This window comes from Benincasa hispida, chromosome 8 (genome assembly GCF_009727055.1).
Source record: "Benincasa hispida cultivar B227 chromosome 8, ASM972705v1, whole genome shotgun sequence".
NCBI classification, from domain to species: domain Eukaryota; kingdom Viridiplantae; phylum Streptophyta; class Magnoliopsida; order Cucurbitales; family Cucurbitaceae; genus Benincasa; species Benincasa hispida.
Window position 1 is genome coordinate 48,152,022 of NC_052356.1, and position 17,156 is coordinate 48,169,177.

At 33.9% G+C, this 17,156-nt stretch overlaps 3 protein-coding genes across 4 annotated transcripts; all 3 read right to left on the minus strand.

Moving 5' to 3' along the window:
- Positions 1-453: 453 nt before the first annotated feature.
- LOC120082652 lies at positions 454-5,122 on the minus strand. 2 transcript variants are annotated; one of them, XM_039037907.1, is made up of 8 exons: positions 4,176-5,114; positions 3,410-3,577; positions 3,201-3,296; positions 3,011-3,112; positions 2,771-2,890; positions 2,389-2,520; positions 1,608-1,928; positions 454-978 (listed from the first exon to the last, which is right to left on the minus strand). In XM_039037907.1, the coding sequence occupies exons 1-8, from the start codon at positions 4,686-4,688 to the stop codon at positions 691-693; spliced, it is 1,740 nt and encodes a 579-aa protein (XP_038893835.1). In that variant the 5' UTR covers positions 4,689-5,114; the 3' UTR covers positions 454-690. The 2 variants fall into 2 exon arrangements, with proteins under 2 accessions (XP_038893835.1, XP_038893836.1); XM_039037908.1 differs by having other exon boundaries at positions 836-999; positions 4,176-5,122.
- Positions 5,123-6,121: 999 nt separating this feature from the next.
- On the minus strand, positions 6,122-10,538 carry LOC120082654 (glyceraldehyde-3-phosphate dehydrogenase 2, cytosolic-like). Its single transcript, XM_039037910.1, has 12 exons — positions 9,940-10,538; positions 9,803-9,826; positions 9,620-9,720; positions 9,422-9,537; positions 9,216-9,315; positions 8,347-8,493; positions 8,187-8,247; positions 7,979-8,076; positions 7,752-7,894; positions 7,330-7,413; positions 6,593-6,682; positions 6,122-6,505 (listed from the first exon to the last, which is right to left on the minus strand). The coding sequence occupies exons 1-12, from the start codon at positions 9,941-9,943 to the stop codon at positions 6,460-6,462; spliced, it is 1,014 nt and encodes a 337-aa protein (XP_038893838.1). The 5' UTR covers positions 9,944-10,538; the 3' UTR covers positions 6,122-6,459.
- A 154-nt stretch (positions 10,539-10,692) lies between these two features.
- LOC120082653 (glyceraldehyde-3-phosphate dehydrogenase, cytosolic) lies at positions 10,693-13,600 on the minus strand. Its single transcript, XM_039037909.1, has 12 exons — positions 13,465-13,600; positions 13,284-13,307; positions 13,060-13,160; positions 12,832-12,947; positions 12,638-12,737; positions 12,157-12,303; positions 11,998-12,058; positions 11,805-11,902; positions 11,565-11,707; positions 11,353-11,436; positions 11,116-11,205; positions 10,693-11,005 (listed from the first exon to the last, which is right to left on the minus strand). Exons 1-12 carry the CDS (start codon positions 13,466-13,468, stop codon positions 10,960-10,962), a joined length of 1,014 nt encoding a protein of 337 aa, XP_038893837.1. The 5' UTR covers positions 13,469-13,600; the 3' UTR covers positions 10,693-10,959.
- Between the last annotated feature and the right edge of the window lie 3,556 nt (positions 13,601-17,156).

A 17,156-nucleotide genomic window follows, 5' to 3' on the forward strand; every position in this document is an offset into this window, starting at 1 on the left:
TTCTAAATAAACAGAAAAAATATAAGGTCAAAGAATTGCTCAAATTTGATAGAAACCACTAAAATTTATGTGGAGTACTAATTTAAATTTTTTATTAAAAGAACAAAAACAACAAACTACGAATATTTGGTAAAATTTTAAATACTGTTTTTAAACTATTAAAACTATCTTTTTAATTTTTTGATAATTAAAGGTAGTTTAGAATTTTCTAAAAGTACAAATTAAGAACACCTAACAAGACAAATGTCTACATTAAATATAAATGTTCAAATTGCTTCAAGACATCCAAAACTCACTCTAAGTTAGTTGATTTTAATTGTCCCTATATAAAATTATAAACAATACATAAATAATTGGAGAAAACAAATATTATTGAAAGAATATTAAATATAAACAGCCTCCAAAAGTCACAGGTTTCTTTTTCTTTTCTTTTTAAATCTAAACTAAGCCTACTTCAGCCTAAAAGAGTCATTAACATCAACAAGAAAATCCTTATAGGACTCTATTTTTATAATTTACCCAGATAGAACTCTAATTTACAATTGGTCAAGACTAGAGAGAGAGAAAGAACCAAAATGAGCATGATCAGCTAGCGTAAAGCTTGTACTATCAATCTCGAGGTTAGAGGTTCGATCCTCCACCTCACATATTGTCACCAAAACAATCTTATGTGAGAAAGAGAAAAAAAACCTATAAAAATACACGATTACAAAGCAAGAGACCACTGCAGTTGATTTTGTGCTGCTGCTTCCATCTTTCTAGGAGAAAATTTTCATTGCTTGGACGCTTTAAATATTCGTCTATGTCGAACCGAGATTCTCTTGATTCCAAGGACTGATTCTGATAATTACCAAGTTTCTTGAATCTACTTCCTATATCTTCAACAACTTTCCGAGAAATGCCAATGGTAACTCCAGGGCTCCAACTTCCTTGGCTGCTACCAGAATGGTTACATATATCTTGTGTATTGCTTGTATCCTAAGACAAAAATCCCAACTTCTAAAGGTTGGAGGTAAAGAATCTGAATAATTAATATCCTAACTTTACTGGGTTCTTAAGAACGGACAATTTGATTTGTCTAGCATGTCCGTGTTGGATACTTAGACACACCAACACTTGTTAGACACGTATTGAACACTTGTTAGTACAATAGATGTGTTAGACATGCATAAAACACTTATCAAGTGGACTAAAAGACGCAAATGACAATATTGATAAATTTTGAATATGAAATACATCAAATTATTTTATTCAGCATATAAATGCATCAAGCCATTTACTTTTAGTTATCTTCTGATATATAAATGATATGTAGTTTCAAAAATGTATATTTTAATAAATGTGTCCTTACCGTGTCCGTGTCCCAGATTCTTAAAAAATGGCATGTCATTATATCTGTGCTTCTTAGGCTCTTATGAATAAAAAATGGCTTGACAGAAACTATCAATTTTTTTTAGTCCAACGACACATGGAAATGGAGATTTGAACCTCCAACCTCTTAGTCAAAGATATATGTCTTAACCAGGTGAGCTACACTCGGATTGGCTCACATAAAATATCAATACAAAGCGTATTAGTCTTTAGATGCCTTAAGAATTAGATTTTACCTGATTTACATCCCATGGAAAAGTTTGCGGAGTTGTAGGAGGTTCGAACATATTCTTTCGAGGATAAGGAGTAGCATCATTACTGGTTTCCCACTGCAACCATGGAAGTAGGACACCATCCATTCCAGGAGGAACACATCTGCTGGCTGCCGAAATTTTGAAATTTGGTTTTGCTTTTCCCCCTAAAGATGAACTGGTGTCGCTCCTGTCGCCATCAAGAGATGAAATATCTGTATCTTCGACATTGGAAATGAAGTCCTCAATGTATTTTTCTGCCTCCTCACTCAATCGTTTAGACATCCTACTTCTATCGTTACTCCTCTGAGAGATAGAAACAGAAATAATCATAAATATTAGACAAAAGAGAGAGATTCTGAATTGTTTCACTTTCAGGAGGTTAAATGTTATTTGGTGGTGGGGCAAGGTTCCAGTTTAAGGAGGAAGTAGGTGATGTAGGAGATTGAATGTTCTTAATTAGAAGGACTGGGTTCGAGTTCCAGGTGGACGTAGCTGAATAGCCCAATTAATCTTAACTACAATTAAAATTGTAAAACAATGCGGTAAGAGTCCTAAGTTTGGGTCCATCTGTCTTAGTTTTATCCTTGGCATTTTTCACCCTTGATTGAAATGGAAAGAGATTGCCATTTGCTTAGATGTTTTGGACATTTGTCACGAAAGTGCATCAAAACTAATTTCAGAGTGTCCGTGTTCCTAGATGAGAACAGTCATTTAAGATATCTTGCCTCAGTATTCTGTCAAAGTGTAAACAAGAATCAATCACCTTTCTGGTTCGTGAGGAGTTTTCTGCAACATTTTTCATATCAGGAGGCAAATTTTTAACCATCTTTGGAAGTTCTTGACCACGTTGCTCCTCCATCACCATCTTACCCAATGACTCTCTACGCTTCTCTGACTGTCATTGTAGACATAGATTTTTGGTAACCACCAGAACATAGAATAATTTACTTAGGATATAAGATCTTATAATAGAATGCCAGAGAAGAAAAGATACTGATAAGTGGAAGAGAAGCTAAAGTAGATGAACATCCAAAAGACCATAACTCACAATAGAAATTTCCAGCTGATGTCAGGGCAGATCTGATACTAGTTTAATTATAGAAAACATCAAAGATGAATCACAAGAAAAAAATATGTGTCCTTACTTGTTCTTGTTTTGTTGAATAGTTTCTTGTAAATGGAGATGTATGCTGACGAACACCAGAATCACTGGAATGCAAGTCATCACTGAAAGTTTCAACAGACGAATTTCTGTTCACCATTTCCTGTATTATCCAAAGATTCGTGATGAAGTTTAGATAAACAACTAAGATAAGTTGGTCCAAAATAAAAGTTATTTACTACTGGAGAGTAGAACTTGAACCAATGAGAAGGATCTCACACACCTGCTCAAGTTCCACCCTTATCTCTTCCACAGCATGTCTGAGTTCTTTCCGCATTGCTTCATACAAGCCATTGTCAACAACACCCCCGTTGGCCTGCTTTGCCTGAAAAATATGACGTAAACCCAGATATGTCATGGATAAAGTCTCAAATTTTGTGTTTGCAACTTTCGTATATTGGAGAGTGATGGACCTTTCTTGCATAAATTGATCGAATAGTCTTCTCCATTACACTATTACCGAAGTAAGCATCCTTGCCTTCATCATCAGTTAGAACTGAAGAATGGCTCTGTAAAAGGAAGTGGTCATAAAAGGGTGAAAACCACATAATACAAACCCTCCTCCCCGTCCCCTGCTGTGAGTGAATACAATAGACGGTAATTAAAAGGGGGAAGAGCTTACTGAATAGCCATCATGGCACTTAAAATCATTCTGGCTAAGAGATCTTCGCAACGTTGGTCTACGGTTTGAATCATCAGCTTTATGGGATATTGGCTTCTGCTTATTTCCAATACCAAAGCTCATTTCTTTGACACGAGTTCCAGAACTCTGCGATCGATCAAGATCACTCTGTGTTGCAATGGAACATTTTCATGGGGTTAGTACAAAATTTCCCACTATATCCATCAAAATACAACGTAATCAACATCTAATTGCAATAGCACCAACTTGAATCCACATGGAAATAAGAAATTTAAAACATGAAGACGAAGCAAAAGCAGCAAACACTGGATCTCAGTCTCCATTTTTTCTATGAATACAATATTTTTCCTCAAAGGAAAATTAGAACTGCTTTAGGCATTTATTCTTAGATAACAAATATGTCCTTCTTATAAGCTATTGTTAAGCCATTAATTCTTTACAAAAGGGAAACTCACACAGATATACGTGCAATAATACAACAGTATCCGCATGTAGCTCGTAAGCTTACCATTTCTACATAATTAGAACTTAAGCATTCACAGTATATACATTGGACACCTTTTCCACTTTCCGTTAAAAATCACTTATAATAATAAATTAAGAATTGTCCAATCTGAACCTTTTATAAGAATAAAAGTTCAATTCTTCTTCCGATCCTCAAAATTGAATTCATATCCATGCAATAGCCAAGTAGGAAAGTATTCAAACCAAAACCGAACCGGATAAAATGGAATGGATTATTCACCTCGGAATCACTAATCTGGTAGCGAACCACCGAGAGAGAGCGTCTTCTTCTCGAATTACTTTCCGGAACCACTTTCCCCACAGAAACACCAGAACCAGCTCGTCCTTTGCCCTCGCTACCACCGCCATTAGTTTTAGCGCTACCGTGTCTCGAAACCGACCTCCCTCGTCTATTAGAAGCCACGGCAGCATTCGTAGCACCACTCGACTCGAAGCTTCTCGCAGCGGACCGCCCTCGATCACCAGAACCAAAGAATTCGACCGCCAAGTCATCGAGACTGATTTCAGGGAACCCCGAGCCTCTCGAAGTGTTGACAAACCTACCGCGGGGAGCTGAAGCCTCACCAAAGCCCTTGTCGATGGGAGACGACGGTAGAGGGTGGGAAAATCGGCTGAGACTACGAGAGCGGCGGTGAATCGAACTCCGATTGGTGGAAGCGGAGTCATCATTTGAAGGCACCGATGCTCCGATCGGCGTCCGTTTCGTCGTGGATTTGAAAGCAGAGGACGCCATTTCAAATTGAAAATCAAACAAACACAGTTGAAGATTTTGAAATTTGAAACACTGCCATTTTAAGCAGTCAAAGAAAATTCCATTGGAGGTCTCTGAGAGAGAGAGAAAGAGGAGCTAAGTACAGTAACGTGATTTGGCGGAGAGATCGAAATTATATGAATTTTGAATTACTATTATTATTATTATTTTTGGAGCAATTTTATTATTATTATTATTATTGGAATTTAAATGTGGTAGTTGTACCATGTCGTATGGTCCACGGTGGCGCATGAATGCAATAAAAAGGTAACAGGTGGATTTTACCCTAAACTTCCCCAAAACAATTTCTACCCTAAATTTTATCTCTCTTCTCTTGAAAACCAAAATTAAATTCCAGACTTAAATTCTCTGTCTTTCTTTCTTTTTTTCAACATTGGAGAAAATTTAATGAGAAAATTTTTGTATTTTTTAGTTAGAAAATGGTAAATTACATTTTTTCCCTCAAAGTTTGAGTTTAAGTTTATTTTGATTCTTAAAATTCGGTTCCTTCTAGTTTTGATAGTTTATATTCAAATTATATAGTTCAATTGATTCCTATCTAATGTGAGAATATCAAGAATTGAACCTCGAATCTCATAAAATTATTATAGATTAATTAGGACCAAGCAAAGTTCATGATCGTTTCATTTAAATTAAACCACACAATCTGTCCCTATCATTATCCTAACATCAACTTTTATATAGTGTTAAATTGATATGCACACAATCTGTCCCTATCACTGTCCTAACATCATTTTTTATACGTAGTGTTAAATTGAACTCATTCATATCAACCCTTAAAATTGTAACTTCAAACATTATTTTTTATTAAGTTATTATGATATTGAACCTTATAAATGGCGAATTGGTGATGTAAATTTAGAGAAAAATATATTTCCAATTTTTGCAATCATGATTTATATGTGTTTGAATTTAAAAACTGCTTGATATGTTAAATTAGTATGTATCAATTAGTATTTTATTCATCAAGTAATATTGGACAAATCCAGTCTTGATTTGTCTATTAATTACCCTTTAATTTCTTTCATCTTAAACCGTAAAAAATATTGAGATCGCTTTCAATCAATTGATAATAACTATAACTTGTGTAAAAACACTTCTCTAAGAAATAATATAGAACATAATAACATTTGAACGTCCTTTCAAAAGTTGTCGGGTCTTCACCACACAACTTCTAGATTTCTCTTCAAAATTTTAAAATGATATTATATTCCAAAGTAATTTGAATGAGAGTTGAGACTAATATTGCAATGGTAATTTAGAAACAAAAGAAGAAAATTCAAGAGTATTTGTTATCGTTTCGCCTATAGTTATTAAAAATATATGTGTGGATCGAAAAATCCAACGTAACAACCAATTTCCATGGACATTAAAATGCAATGAAACAAACATCGTAGAAAATATCAATCATCAATAATAATCCAAATTTAAAAAAAAAAATTCCATAACTCGAATTAACGAATACATCAACAAGTAGAAATATCACAGAAAACATGAGATATCTTCACCGAGGAAGAAGAACAGAACATGCTGGGAAAATTGAAGTGTCACATTTGAAAAGCAACAGAGCTTTTCATAAAATGGGAAGAAGTTCAAAAGAGTAAAGAGAAGCCTTTGAAAACTCTTTTTTTATTATTATAATTTCTCAACTCACTCATCGATGGAGCCTCGGAACACTGCTGAAGAAAGAAAACTAACGGGCAATTGAATGGAAGCCCATTGCATCTTTCCCTTAATGGACAGAAGCGACGTGAACAATCAAGTCAATAACACGAGTACTGCAAAACAAAACAATCAAAAGAAAATGGGATCAGAAATGGAACCCCAACATGATTAATATGGAAATGCAAAGGCTTCATCGTTACCTGTAGCCTAACTCATTGTCGTACCACGAGACGAGCTTCACGTAGTTTTCATTCAGTGCGATCCCGGCCTTGGCGTCGAAAATACTTGACCTGGTGGATGGTTGCAGAGCAACATGTCTTAGAAATAATAGACTTGTTTTTAATAATGTAATGATTGAGTCCTTAACAAATCTTGTCTCCTTGAGTCAAGGATAAAGTTGTCAGTCGTACAACTACAATCGTAATACATCTTGTTCATGTAAATTCATAATTAAACCTAACATGGCTCCAGTCTCCAAGTATATTAAATTAGCCAGCTATCTAATTCATTCAATGGGGGTAAATGGATGTAGCGAATTAGCTTAGGCTATATTTGCCAACTTATAAAGCTTTATCACCGTAGATTTATGACATGTTTGGAAGTGATTTTGAAATAGTTAAAATCACTTTTTTCGACATATTTATACAAAACATGCTTTTAATCATTCAAAATCAATTTATACTAAAAAAAAATGATTCTACGCGATTAAAAGATGTGTGAGTGATTTTGAAACTCACGGATGTTTCAACCATTTCAAAATCACTCTCAAATATGCATTTGATCTTTAAGATCCTAGATGTAAAAGTATCTGATAGAACGATTCAAACACAATAAGAGTGAAGTAAAGCACTAGAGATAATTATGACCTCTTTGCACTTAAAAAGTCAATCCAAACAAGTTCAAAAAATAAGTATGACAAAACCATGAGAAACCATACCTGTTGTCACCCAAAAAATCAGTGGACACCACCTCATCTTCGGTGTAACCCAAAATTCCTTTCAACTTTCCCTCAGACTCCTCCCTAGTAACCAAAAGAGAGGATGAATCAAAATGAAGATAATATTTCTCTTGAAACGAAAAAGATCAAGTTGTAATAACACGTTAGAATTTTGAAAATTAAACTTATAAACACTACTTCAACCCAAAAGTTTCTATATTATTTTCAAACCAAGCCAAGCTTTGTAGGAAAAAAATGTTTTTAAAAACATATTTTTGTTTTTAGAATTTGACTAGAAATTTAAATGTTTTCTTTAACACATGCAAACCATAGTTGAAAAATTGAAAAGAAACCATCAAACCAACATAAATTTCAATAACAGGGAGCCTGGATTTCATTGAAGAAGACAACTGTATCCTTACTTGATGGCAGCTTTAATATCATCATACGATGCTGGCTTCTCCAACCTCACTGTAAGGTCAACTACGGAGACATCAACAGTAGGAACACGGAAGGCCATACCGGTAAGTTTTCCATTCAATGCGGGCAGAACTTTTCCGACAGCCTAAACAAACACAAAGATCGGAGTTGGATATGCTAAGAAAGACAATATTCAAAATATCAGTCAGATGTAGGGCTCATCAACAACCTTAGCAGCTCCAGTACTACTAGGGATGATGTTGAATGAAGCAGCTCTTCCACCTCTCCAGTCTTTGCTAGATGGTCCATCAACAGTCTTTTGTGTGGCTATAAGCAAGAAAGAAGTTAGCAGAAAGCAAACAAAATAAGTACACACCAGATAAACCTCTTAAGTCAAGTAGCTATTATCTAATTTTGCCTAAATACGGAAGACCCACCAGTCATTGAGTGAACAGTGGTCATCAGACCCTCAACAATGCCAAATCTATCATGAATGACCTGCAAATATTTTAGGTTTAGATGTTAAGGTAGTTCAACAAATAATCAAGTTTTATCTTCCAAAAGAATGAATTACAAGTCATGGAAGTAGAAATTAACCTTTGCAAGAGGAGCAAGACAGTTGGTAGTGCAGCTAGCATTAGATATAACATCAAGATCTGGTTTGTATTCCTTCTCATTGACTCCCACAACAAACATGGGAGCATCCTTGCTGGGAGCTGAGATGATAACCTTCTTTGCACCACCCTGCCTCAAATCATCAAAGATTAGCTAGTGAATGCGATATACGTAATTGCATGTTGGAGTAAGACACTTTGTTTACTGATAGAATCTAAAATGTTAAAACAGTAGAAATTGACAAATGAATGTAAAATAATAAGGAAAAAAATAATGAAGACGACCAAGTGCAATACTGATGTAGCAAGAATCTGTCTTTGTATTTTATTCCTAAATTGGATAAGAATTGTACAAATGAAGCATATTTTTAGGCTAATTACCAAGACTGGAAACTTATTCTACCAGTAAATAAATGGCCTAATACTACACAGGCCCAAAGCCCATATGGGCCCAAAACACCAAAACCCAAGACGAAACTAAATCATTACTTTTGCTAATTTTTCAATCGAATTGAATCCGTAGACAAAAGATAAAAAGGTTAAGACATCAAAAGGATAGTACCATCAATAAAGTAACTTTTAAATTAAAACAAATGTTTAAAGCACACCTAAACTCTAAAATATTCGATTCTAGTTGTTCATTAACCTGAAGAAAAGAAATATAACTAAATATTTGAAGCGAACAATAGTAGGCTAGGTGCATTCACATATAGATTTAGATTATTGTATATCAATGGACAAAAGCATAATAAATAATAAACCATTTAAATATATAAATATCTGTCAAGCTAACCAATGAAACAATAATTTACGGAATTGATTAAAATCCCACATGCATAAAGAGAAACCAACCTTCAAATGGGCAGCAGCCTTGTCTTTGTCTGTGAAAACACCAGTGGACTCTACAATATATTCAGCTCCTGTCTCACCCCATGGGATCTCCTCTGGATTCCTAAAGTTATATATTTTATTCAACATTCAATTATCAGTTCAAATACAAAAGGGAAACTCTCAAATCTTCTAACAGATCAGGACAAACAGTGATATCTTATTATTACCTGATACCAAAAACTGTAACAGCCTGCTCACCAAAGAGAAGGGTCTTAGAATCCTTAACCTTCACGTCTTGATGCTTCCATTGGCCATGAACACTGTCGTACTTAAACATGTAGGTCTAACTCCAACCAACCAAACAAACAAAAGACTATTTAGAATCCAACAATTGTTTGTAAGAACAAAGACAATTTGAACAGTACCATGTAATCAGTGGTGATAAAAGGGTCGTTAACAGCAACGAGTTCAACATCGTTTCTCTGGAGAGCAACCCTTGCTACCAACCTCCCAATCCTTCCAAATCCTGAAATTTCATGTCCATAAGATTAATCAGATCTAGGACATTCTAATCAGTTTAAACCAAAGGGGCAAATCGAATTTAATACCGTTGATTCCAATCTTGATCTTGGCTGCAAAACAACGCAGAGAGAGAATCCAACCAAATGAAAGAACAATCAGAAATGTTCTCCAAAAAGTAGAAATTACTTAGGAAAGTAAACAAAAAGCAGAATCAAAATCATACCCATTGGAGAGAGATTCACAAGGAGGTTGAGGGATAAGGTGAGAGGAGTGAATAGTTTGCAAAATGACTACTGGCTGAGAATGGAAGAAGGGTTTTAAAGTCCAGAGGAAAGAAAGCGACAAGAAAGTGGGAACGGCGGTCGGTGGCAAATGAAAGGGATAACTGGTCTGAAACGGAACGGGAATGTATGATGGTCCGTTAAGAGGTAGCTGAAAGAAATGGGGAGCCTTGAAAAGTGAGCAAAATAATTAAGCTAAAAGTGGTGGGTCGATGTCCACTGCCAAATGCATGGTTGTAGTTTAGCGTAATGTTTTGAATTCGTAAGGCGCTTTGATTCAGAATTTTTGGTAGGGACGGGGATGGTGATGTAGTGGTTCTATATTTTCCACAATTTTATGATAGTTTCTTTATATATAAATATGCAATTACTAGTAATCAGAAGGATATGGAAAATGACATTGATATTTGGTTTAAAATTGGTTCGAGTCCCTAACTTGTTCCATTTTCATTCACACGTCTACTTCTGTTTTGAGCCCACTGTCTCGAATTAGCATATACCCTGGATCCTTTTCATAAAACTGAGACCCAAAACTGAAGAATAAATGGAAATTGTACACACCATTCTAAGTCATGGCCACACATTTTCTTTTAATTCGGGCAATGACTTTTGAAAGAATGAAGGGGCATGGAACTCTTTAGAACGAACTTTTGGAGATATTTATTAGAGATGGAAAATAGCCGAGAGATGGAAGGTTGGAAAAACCAATCTATTTCAAGTTGGGAGTTTTTGTTACACATCAAAAACATTACAAATACACAAACTAAAGGGGTGGGAAATCCCACAACATCGTCTCAACAAAAAAGACAACCAGACATTACGACTCAAGAACTTTAAATAACCGGCGGCTTGAAAACGTTGTTTTATTCAAATAGTCTCGCTCATCGCTGAGTCTCTCTAGTACTGGGAACAAACAAGAAGAAACCGTAGAACCTTAAACCCTTCTCATCATCAGGTCCATCTTACTGGACAGATGCGATGTGCACAATCAAGTCAACGACACGAGTACTGCCCAAAAAATAACCCAAACAAACAAATAAACAAGTTGGAGTTAGTTCATCAACTCAACAGTACAAGATGAATGTTAGAAATGAGGAAGATCCGGTTAAAAAATGTACCTGTATCCTACTTCGTTGTCATACCACGAGACAAGTTTCACAAAGTTATCATTCAATGCAATCCCGGCCTTGGCATCGAAGATGCTTGACCTGTAATAGTTGCATAATTAACATAAGATAATCAATGAAGAAGAATTGGAACAAAGCCATACCATCAACTGATCATTGTTTCTTTTAACTAATAGAAAGATGGCTATAGAGAAGAAATCAGTAACAGTTAAGGATGTGAAGCCAAACCTGCTGTCACCAACAAAGTCAGAGGACACGACATCGTCTTCAGTGTACCCCAAAACTCCCTTCAATTTTCCCTCAGACTCTTCCCTAAGAACAACAAATAAGGGATTTTTAATCACACAGTCATATCCCACCAAGAGGTTGAATAAACAGGGCGAGTTGTAGCTGGTAGAACCCAATTTTAAGTAATTGTAGAAACTGCACACTATCCTTACTTGATGGCTGCCTTAATGTCCTCATAAGAGGCCTTCTTTTCCAACCTCACTGTAAGATCAACGACCGAGACATCAACGGTAGGAACACGGAAAGACATTCCAGTCAATTTCCCATTCAATGCAGGGAGGACTTTGCCAACAGCCTATATAGAGACGGAATGAACGACCTTAGTTGTGCCTAAAGCAATCAGATTCAAGACAATGCTCAAAAGACGTGCATCAGAGTGTAAGATTCAATACCTTGGCAGCTCCAGTGCTGCTAGGAATGATGTTAAATGAAGCAGCTCTTCCACCTCTCCAGTCTTTGCTGGATGGCCCATCAACAGTCTTTTGTGTGGCTGCAAACAAGAGTACGGGACTTAGAAAAACCCAGAACTGAGTATTTAAGACAGATCCTCTCGATACAAATAGTGTAAATAATCCAAAGACCCACCAGTGATTGCGTGAACAGTGGTCATCAGACCCTCCACAATGCCAAATCTGTCATTGATAACCTGCAAATTTTTGTAAGAAATTAAGTTAGAACTTTAAGAAAGGCAATCAATAACAAGGAATTACAAGAGAACAAACAGGCGTGCAAGTAGAGAATAACCTTTGCTAGAGGAGCAAGGCAGTTGGTGGTGCAGCTAGCATTAGAAATAACGTTAAGTTCCGGCTTGTATTCCTTCTCGTTGACTCCTACAACAAACATGGGGGCATCCTTGCTGGGGGCAGAGATGATAACCTTCTTAGCACCACCCTGCATCAGTAATTAAAGATAAAGATCAGCTAAGGAAACATACACTTGATTTATGCTAATATTGAAGCATTTTTTATAATCATCGCATTGCTAAACCCAAAATCTTAAAAGCCACTGTTGAAACATCAATAAAGTATAAAAAATGATAAAACGTAAACTAGAAGAGATCCTAAAACTAAGTTTCTAAAATTAACAATAATAGAAGTGCAACAAAAGAAACCAATCTTTGAACGACAATATCTGATAAAGAAATTACAGGGTTGACTACATCTGGAAAAACCATCAGAATTGAATAAACAATTCTAACAAACAAATAACAGAGGAATTAACAAACCTTCAAATGAGCAGCAGCTTTATCTTTGTCTGTGAAAACACCAGTGGACTCTACAATGTATTCCGCACCGGTCTCACCCCATGGGATCTCCTCCGGATTTCTAAAATCATATGATACATTCAACTTTAAATCCATTGCAAAGATACTCTCATTCGAATTAAATAGCCCTCGGAAATTGAAACAAATCATGATACCTGACGCCAAAAACAGTGACAGCCTTGTCACCGAAAAGAAGGGTCTTAGAGTCCTTCACCTTCACCTCGCTGTGCTTCCAGTGACCGTGGACACTGTCGTACTTGAACATGTAGGTCTATTTCCACCAAACAAACAGGAAACCATTCAAAATCCACAAAATAACAACTAAGTCACTACGTCCCATGATCGATCCATGAAACAAAAAGACAAAAAGAAACTAACAATACCATGTAATCAGTAGTGATGAAAGGATCGTTAACGGCAACAAGTTCAACGTCGTCTCTCTGTAAAGCAACTCTAGCAACCAACCTGCCGATTCTTCCGAATCCTGATTTTTCATTTCCACAACAAACACAAGAACATGACACAATATCAATCAGATCTATACTAGAAACTCATCTCATTTCAAACAAGCTCTAAAGAAAAGAATAGAGGAAACAAGTAATAATACCATTAATTCCGATCTTGATCTTGGCTGCAAATCAACGCAGAACCCAACCAAAAAAAATTAAAAAAAACACACAATCAGTCACGATATCAAATACGATGTATGATCCAAACCAAACATATAACATATTTTTTCGTTAAATCCAATCGTCGAAAGAAAATTAGGAAGAACAGGGGAGTTTTACCCATTGGATTGATGAAAAAGTTAAGAGATCGGTCCGAAACTTCGAGAGCGAGAGTGGTGAATATGGGGTGAGAGTGGGGAGCGTGGGGTTTAAATTCGAAGGAAAGGGAGACAGGAAACCGGAACTGCCGGTGGTATTAAGGTGATGAATCTATGGTCCGTGCTGCTGAATCGGTGATTGTTGAAAAGTGCGCTATAATTTTAGGTAAAGGAGGCAATATTTCCGTGTTTGTGAAGAGCTTCATCATCACTCACTTTCCCAATTTCTTGTGGGCCGGAGGCCCAGAGTTCTCTAAGGAAAGGCCCTTTTCTTAGGCCCAATTTCAACGCTGCCGTGTGGCTTTTGACTCATTTATTTTATTACATTTTCTTTTCGGTTTCTTTCCATGGGTGAAGATTTCAACTTTTCTTCTTTTTCTTTTTCTCATTTCTTTAAATTTAAATTAAGATGTTATGATTAGTCTTGATTCTATTTTTAATATAAATTTCCAATTTGATTCTGCTCCGAAAATATTTTGTTACTAAAATTATAAAAAGTTGAGATCCCGATTTGAATCTCATCCAGGTCCCGTTTCGTTTATACGTTCTTTATTTATAAACTTTTCGTGTTTAATATAACGATTTGGATAAATATTTTATGATTAATAAGCAATTTTGATGATAATAAATCTGTTTTAGCATTTCTCCCATCCTTTTTTCCTTTTTTTTCCTCAACTTTCATATTTTGTTTTTGAACTTTCATAAATATTTATTTGAATTTGGACAATTTGAAAGATAGCTATTTTATTAACTTAAAGACTTTGCCAAACCCTTTTTTAGAATTCAACCGGTAGAGCATGAATGGGGTGGAGTTTGAGAATTTGAACATTAAATTTTTTTTAATATAAGATATAATATTTTAACATTTTGTATTATGTTCACAAGACATACATGTCATCTCTTACTTCTTGAATTTTGACCAGAAAAAAAAGATACAAATATGGCTGGTGATTAATTGTTAGTTGACTCTTCTTTCTATATAATTACTTTCAAAGGAACCTAATTTTCTTCTACTTATATTTAAAATGTAATATTGGGTGGAATAATCATTTATGTCATGTTTGATAATCATTTGATTTTTTATTTTTTGTTTAAAAATTAAGTCTATAGATACCATTTATTCCTCCAAAATTTTTCTTTTGTCATCTATATTTACCAATGGTTTAAAAAACAAGCCAAAATTTGAAAATTAAAAAAGTAACTTTTAAAAAGTTGCTTTTATTTTTGGAATTTAACTAAAAATTCAATCATTATATTTAAGAAATATGCAAATTATTGTAAGAACTTAGAAGAAAACAGGCTTGATTTTCAAAAACTAAAAACAAAAAATGAAATGATCACCAAACATGCCTTAATTTTTTTTCATTTTAAAAACTTAAGTGTATTCTCTCTCTCTCTACCATGGTTTGCATATTTTTTTAAATCAAATTCAAAAAACAAAAATAATTTTTTAAAAGCATTTTTGTTTTTGAAACTTGACTTGTTTTTTAAATAATAGGTAAAAAAACATATAATAAACCAATAAATTTAGAGATGGAATTAGCGTTTATATGCTTGATAGTTTTTAAAAACTAAAAACAAAAAGTCAAATTGTTAGGAATGTAAAAGCCTTTATCTCAAATTTAATATTTTCTTTCATTTCAATTATAATTGAGTTGGGGAGACTCAAGATTAAATTATAAAAAAACACACTTAAATTTTGTACTTTGTGTCAAAAATAACCTTAAACTTATAAAAGTTTTAAAGATACATTTAAACTAAAAAAAAGAGTTTAAAAAATACCATTGTCGTTAGTTTTAAATTCGTTTTGAAAATTTAAGGATATTTTTTTAATTTTTTAAAAGTTGAAAAAGTATTTTTTACGCAAAATATAAACTTTAATGGTATTTTGCATCCTTTGGCGGATATTCAATTATAATTTTACTTAATATATTTAACGGAGTTAATATTGAAATTAACAACTAAAATCCAGACAATTGAGACTTCATCGTGTATATATATATATATATATTAAATAAAATATATTTGAAATGAAAAAATAAACTGTAATATTCTTCTTGCGGACATCACATAGCACTCCTCAGTCCTAAATACTAAATATATGCAACATAATAATAATACTAATAATAATAATATGAAATATGACATAAATTACTAGAAGTTCCAAAAAAGAATAATCCCAAAATTTTTTTGATACTGTCACCGATGACGTGGTACATATTTAAAATGGTTTTAAATTGTAATAAAAGATTAATAATGGGTAGCCAGATGTCTTTTTCAAATAGTGGAAATGTCACAAAAATGCAGTGGACAAGTGGACATGCAGCCCTCTATTTCTAATTTAACTTTTTTATTTTTAATTTGTTGCCATGACTTTGGTTATGACAAATATAGTTTTCTTTTATTCTCTTTCCTCTTTTCTGAAAGAAAAAAGAAAAAACCCTTTGGTCTAGAGAATTTGGATTTAGTTTTTTTTTTTTTCCATAAATTTTAAGTATTACACTTTTACACTTTGAATTTCAAGTTTAATCTTCATTTTAGTCTCTCTGTTTCAAGTGGTTAAATTTTACCCTTTGAGTTTTAAGTTTCTCTTCTTCCATTTCGTTCCTAAGTTCGATTTGTCACTAGAGATGTCCAAAAAACCCATAAGATCGGGGCCCTGCGAAGACAAGTCCCAAAAGGGGCGGAGAATAGGGGAAGGAGTGGAAATTTCTTTTTTCCTGTTTGTAATTCGGGGCCGGCCAGAGAATATAATTTCCCGACTCTGACCCAACCCTGACTTTTTATATATTTGTATATATATATATATATTATAGACTTTGTTAGGATAATTGTAGAGATTTTAATTTGATAGAATAAACTAACGTGCAACGGAAGAAATTAGAATAAAAAAACACTCTAATTACATTTAATTTGAGTTTTAAAACATGCAAAGAAACATATACCTTTGATGAATCTCTTCAAAACACTGTTATTTTCCACGAATTAAGGCTTTAAATCAGCAATGGACCACCAAAGAGACCTTCTCTACTAATCTCTAGCTTAGATTGTGTGGTGAAAACACTAAATTGAGTAGGATTTGAACTTAAAATGAGGAGGGTTTGGAGAGGAAGAACAACAACTTTTTTTTTTTTTCCAGATTTTTAGCATCTATATACTTGCATGATCATCAAATTGAGGTCCAATACTTCAATTTATAGATGAACACCATGCAAATCAATCAACATGGCTTGAAATTGAAGTGGCCTGAAATGGAATCTTAAGTGGGAAAATCCAATTTATGGATATTCTCACTTTCTCTTCTTTTTCTTTTTCTTTTTCTTGTTTAATTTAAATCCAATTTAATTTGATAAAATCGGATTAATTTTAGTTTTGATATTTCAAAAATAAAATTCTAAATTAAGTTTTATAATTTTTGAAATTTCAAAAAATCCAAAATTCTAATTAATCAAATTGTCAATTTTTGAATACTAATTTCAAAATTAGATTAAATTGGATAATTAATTAAACTAATTCAATTAATTCAATTTAATATTGAATACTAAATATTATATTTCACCTCATCAAATATTTAGATCATTATTTAAATACTTTGAACACTCCAATTTCATTAATTATATCTAATATAATTAACCAAACCCTAAATTGAATTTG

Coding starts and splice junctions, on each gene's coding strand:
- LOC120082652 (XM_039037907.1), bottom strand. CDS start 4,688: ATGGCGTCCTCTGCTTTCAAATCCACGACGAAACGGACGCCGATCGGA. Junction 3,297..3,409: donor AGTGCCATGATGGCTATTCA/GTAAGCTCTTCC, acceptor TTCCTTTTACAG/AGCCATTCTTCAGTTCTAAC. Junction 979..1,607: donor TTCCATGGGATGTAAATCAG/GTAAAATCTAAT, acceptor TTTTTGTCTTAG/GATACAAGCAATACACAAGA.
- LOC120082654 (XM_039037910.1), bottom strand. Junction 8,248..8,346: donor GTCTTGCTCCTCTTGCAAAG/GTTAATTTCTAC, acceptor AAATATTTGCAG/GTCATTCATGATAGATTTGG. Junction 8,077..8,186: donor CACTGTTCACTCAATGACTG/GTGGGTCTTCCG, acceptor TCTTGCTTATAG/CCACACAAAAGACTGTTGAT.
- LOC120082653 (XM_039037909.1), bottom strand. Junction 12,738..12,831: donor GTCACTGTTTTTGGCGTCAG/GTATCATGATTT, acceptor ATATGATTTTAG/AAATCCGGAGGAGATCCCAT. Junction 12,304..12,637: donor AAGCTGCTGCTCATTTGAAG/GTTTGTTAATTC, acceptor TTACTGATGCAG/GGTGGTGCTAAGAAGGTTAT.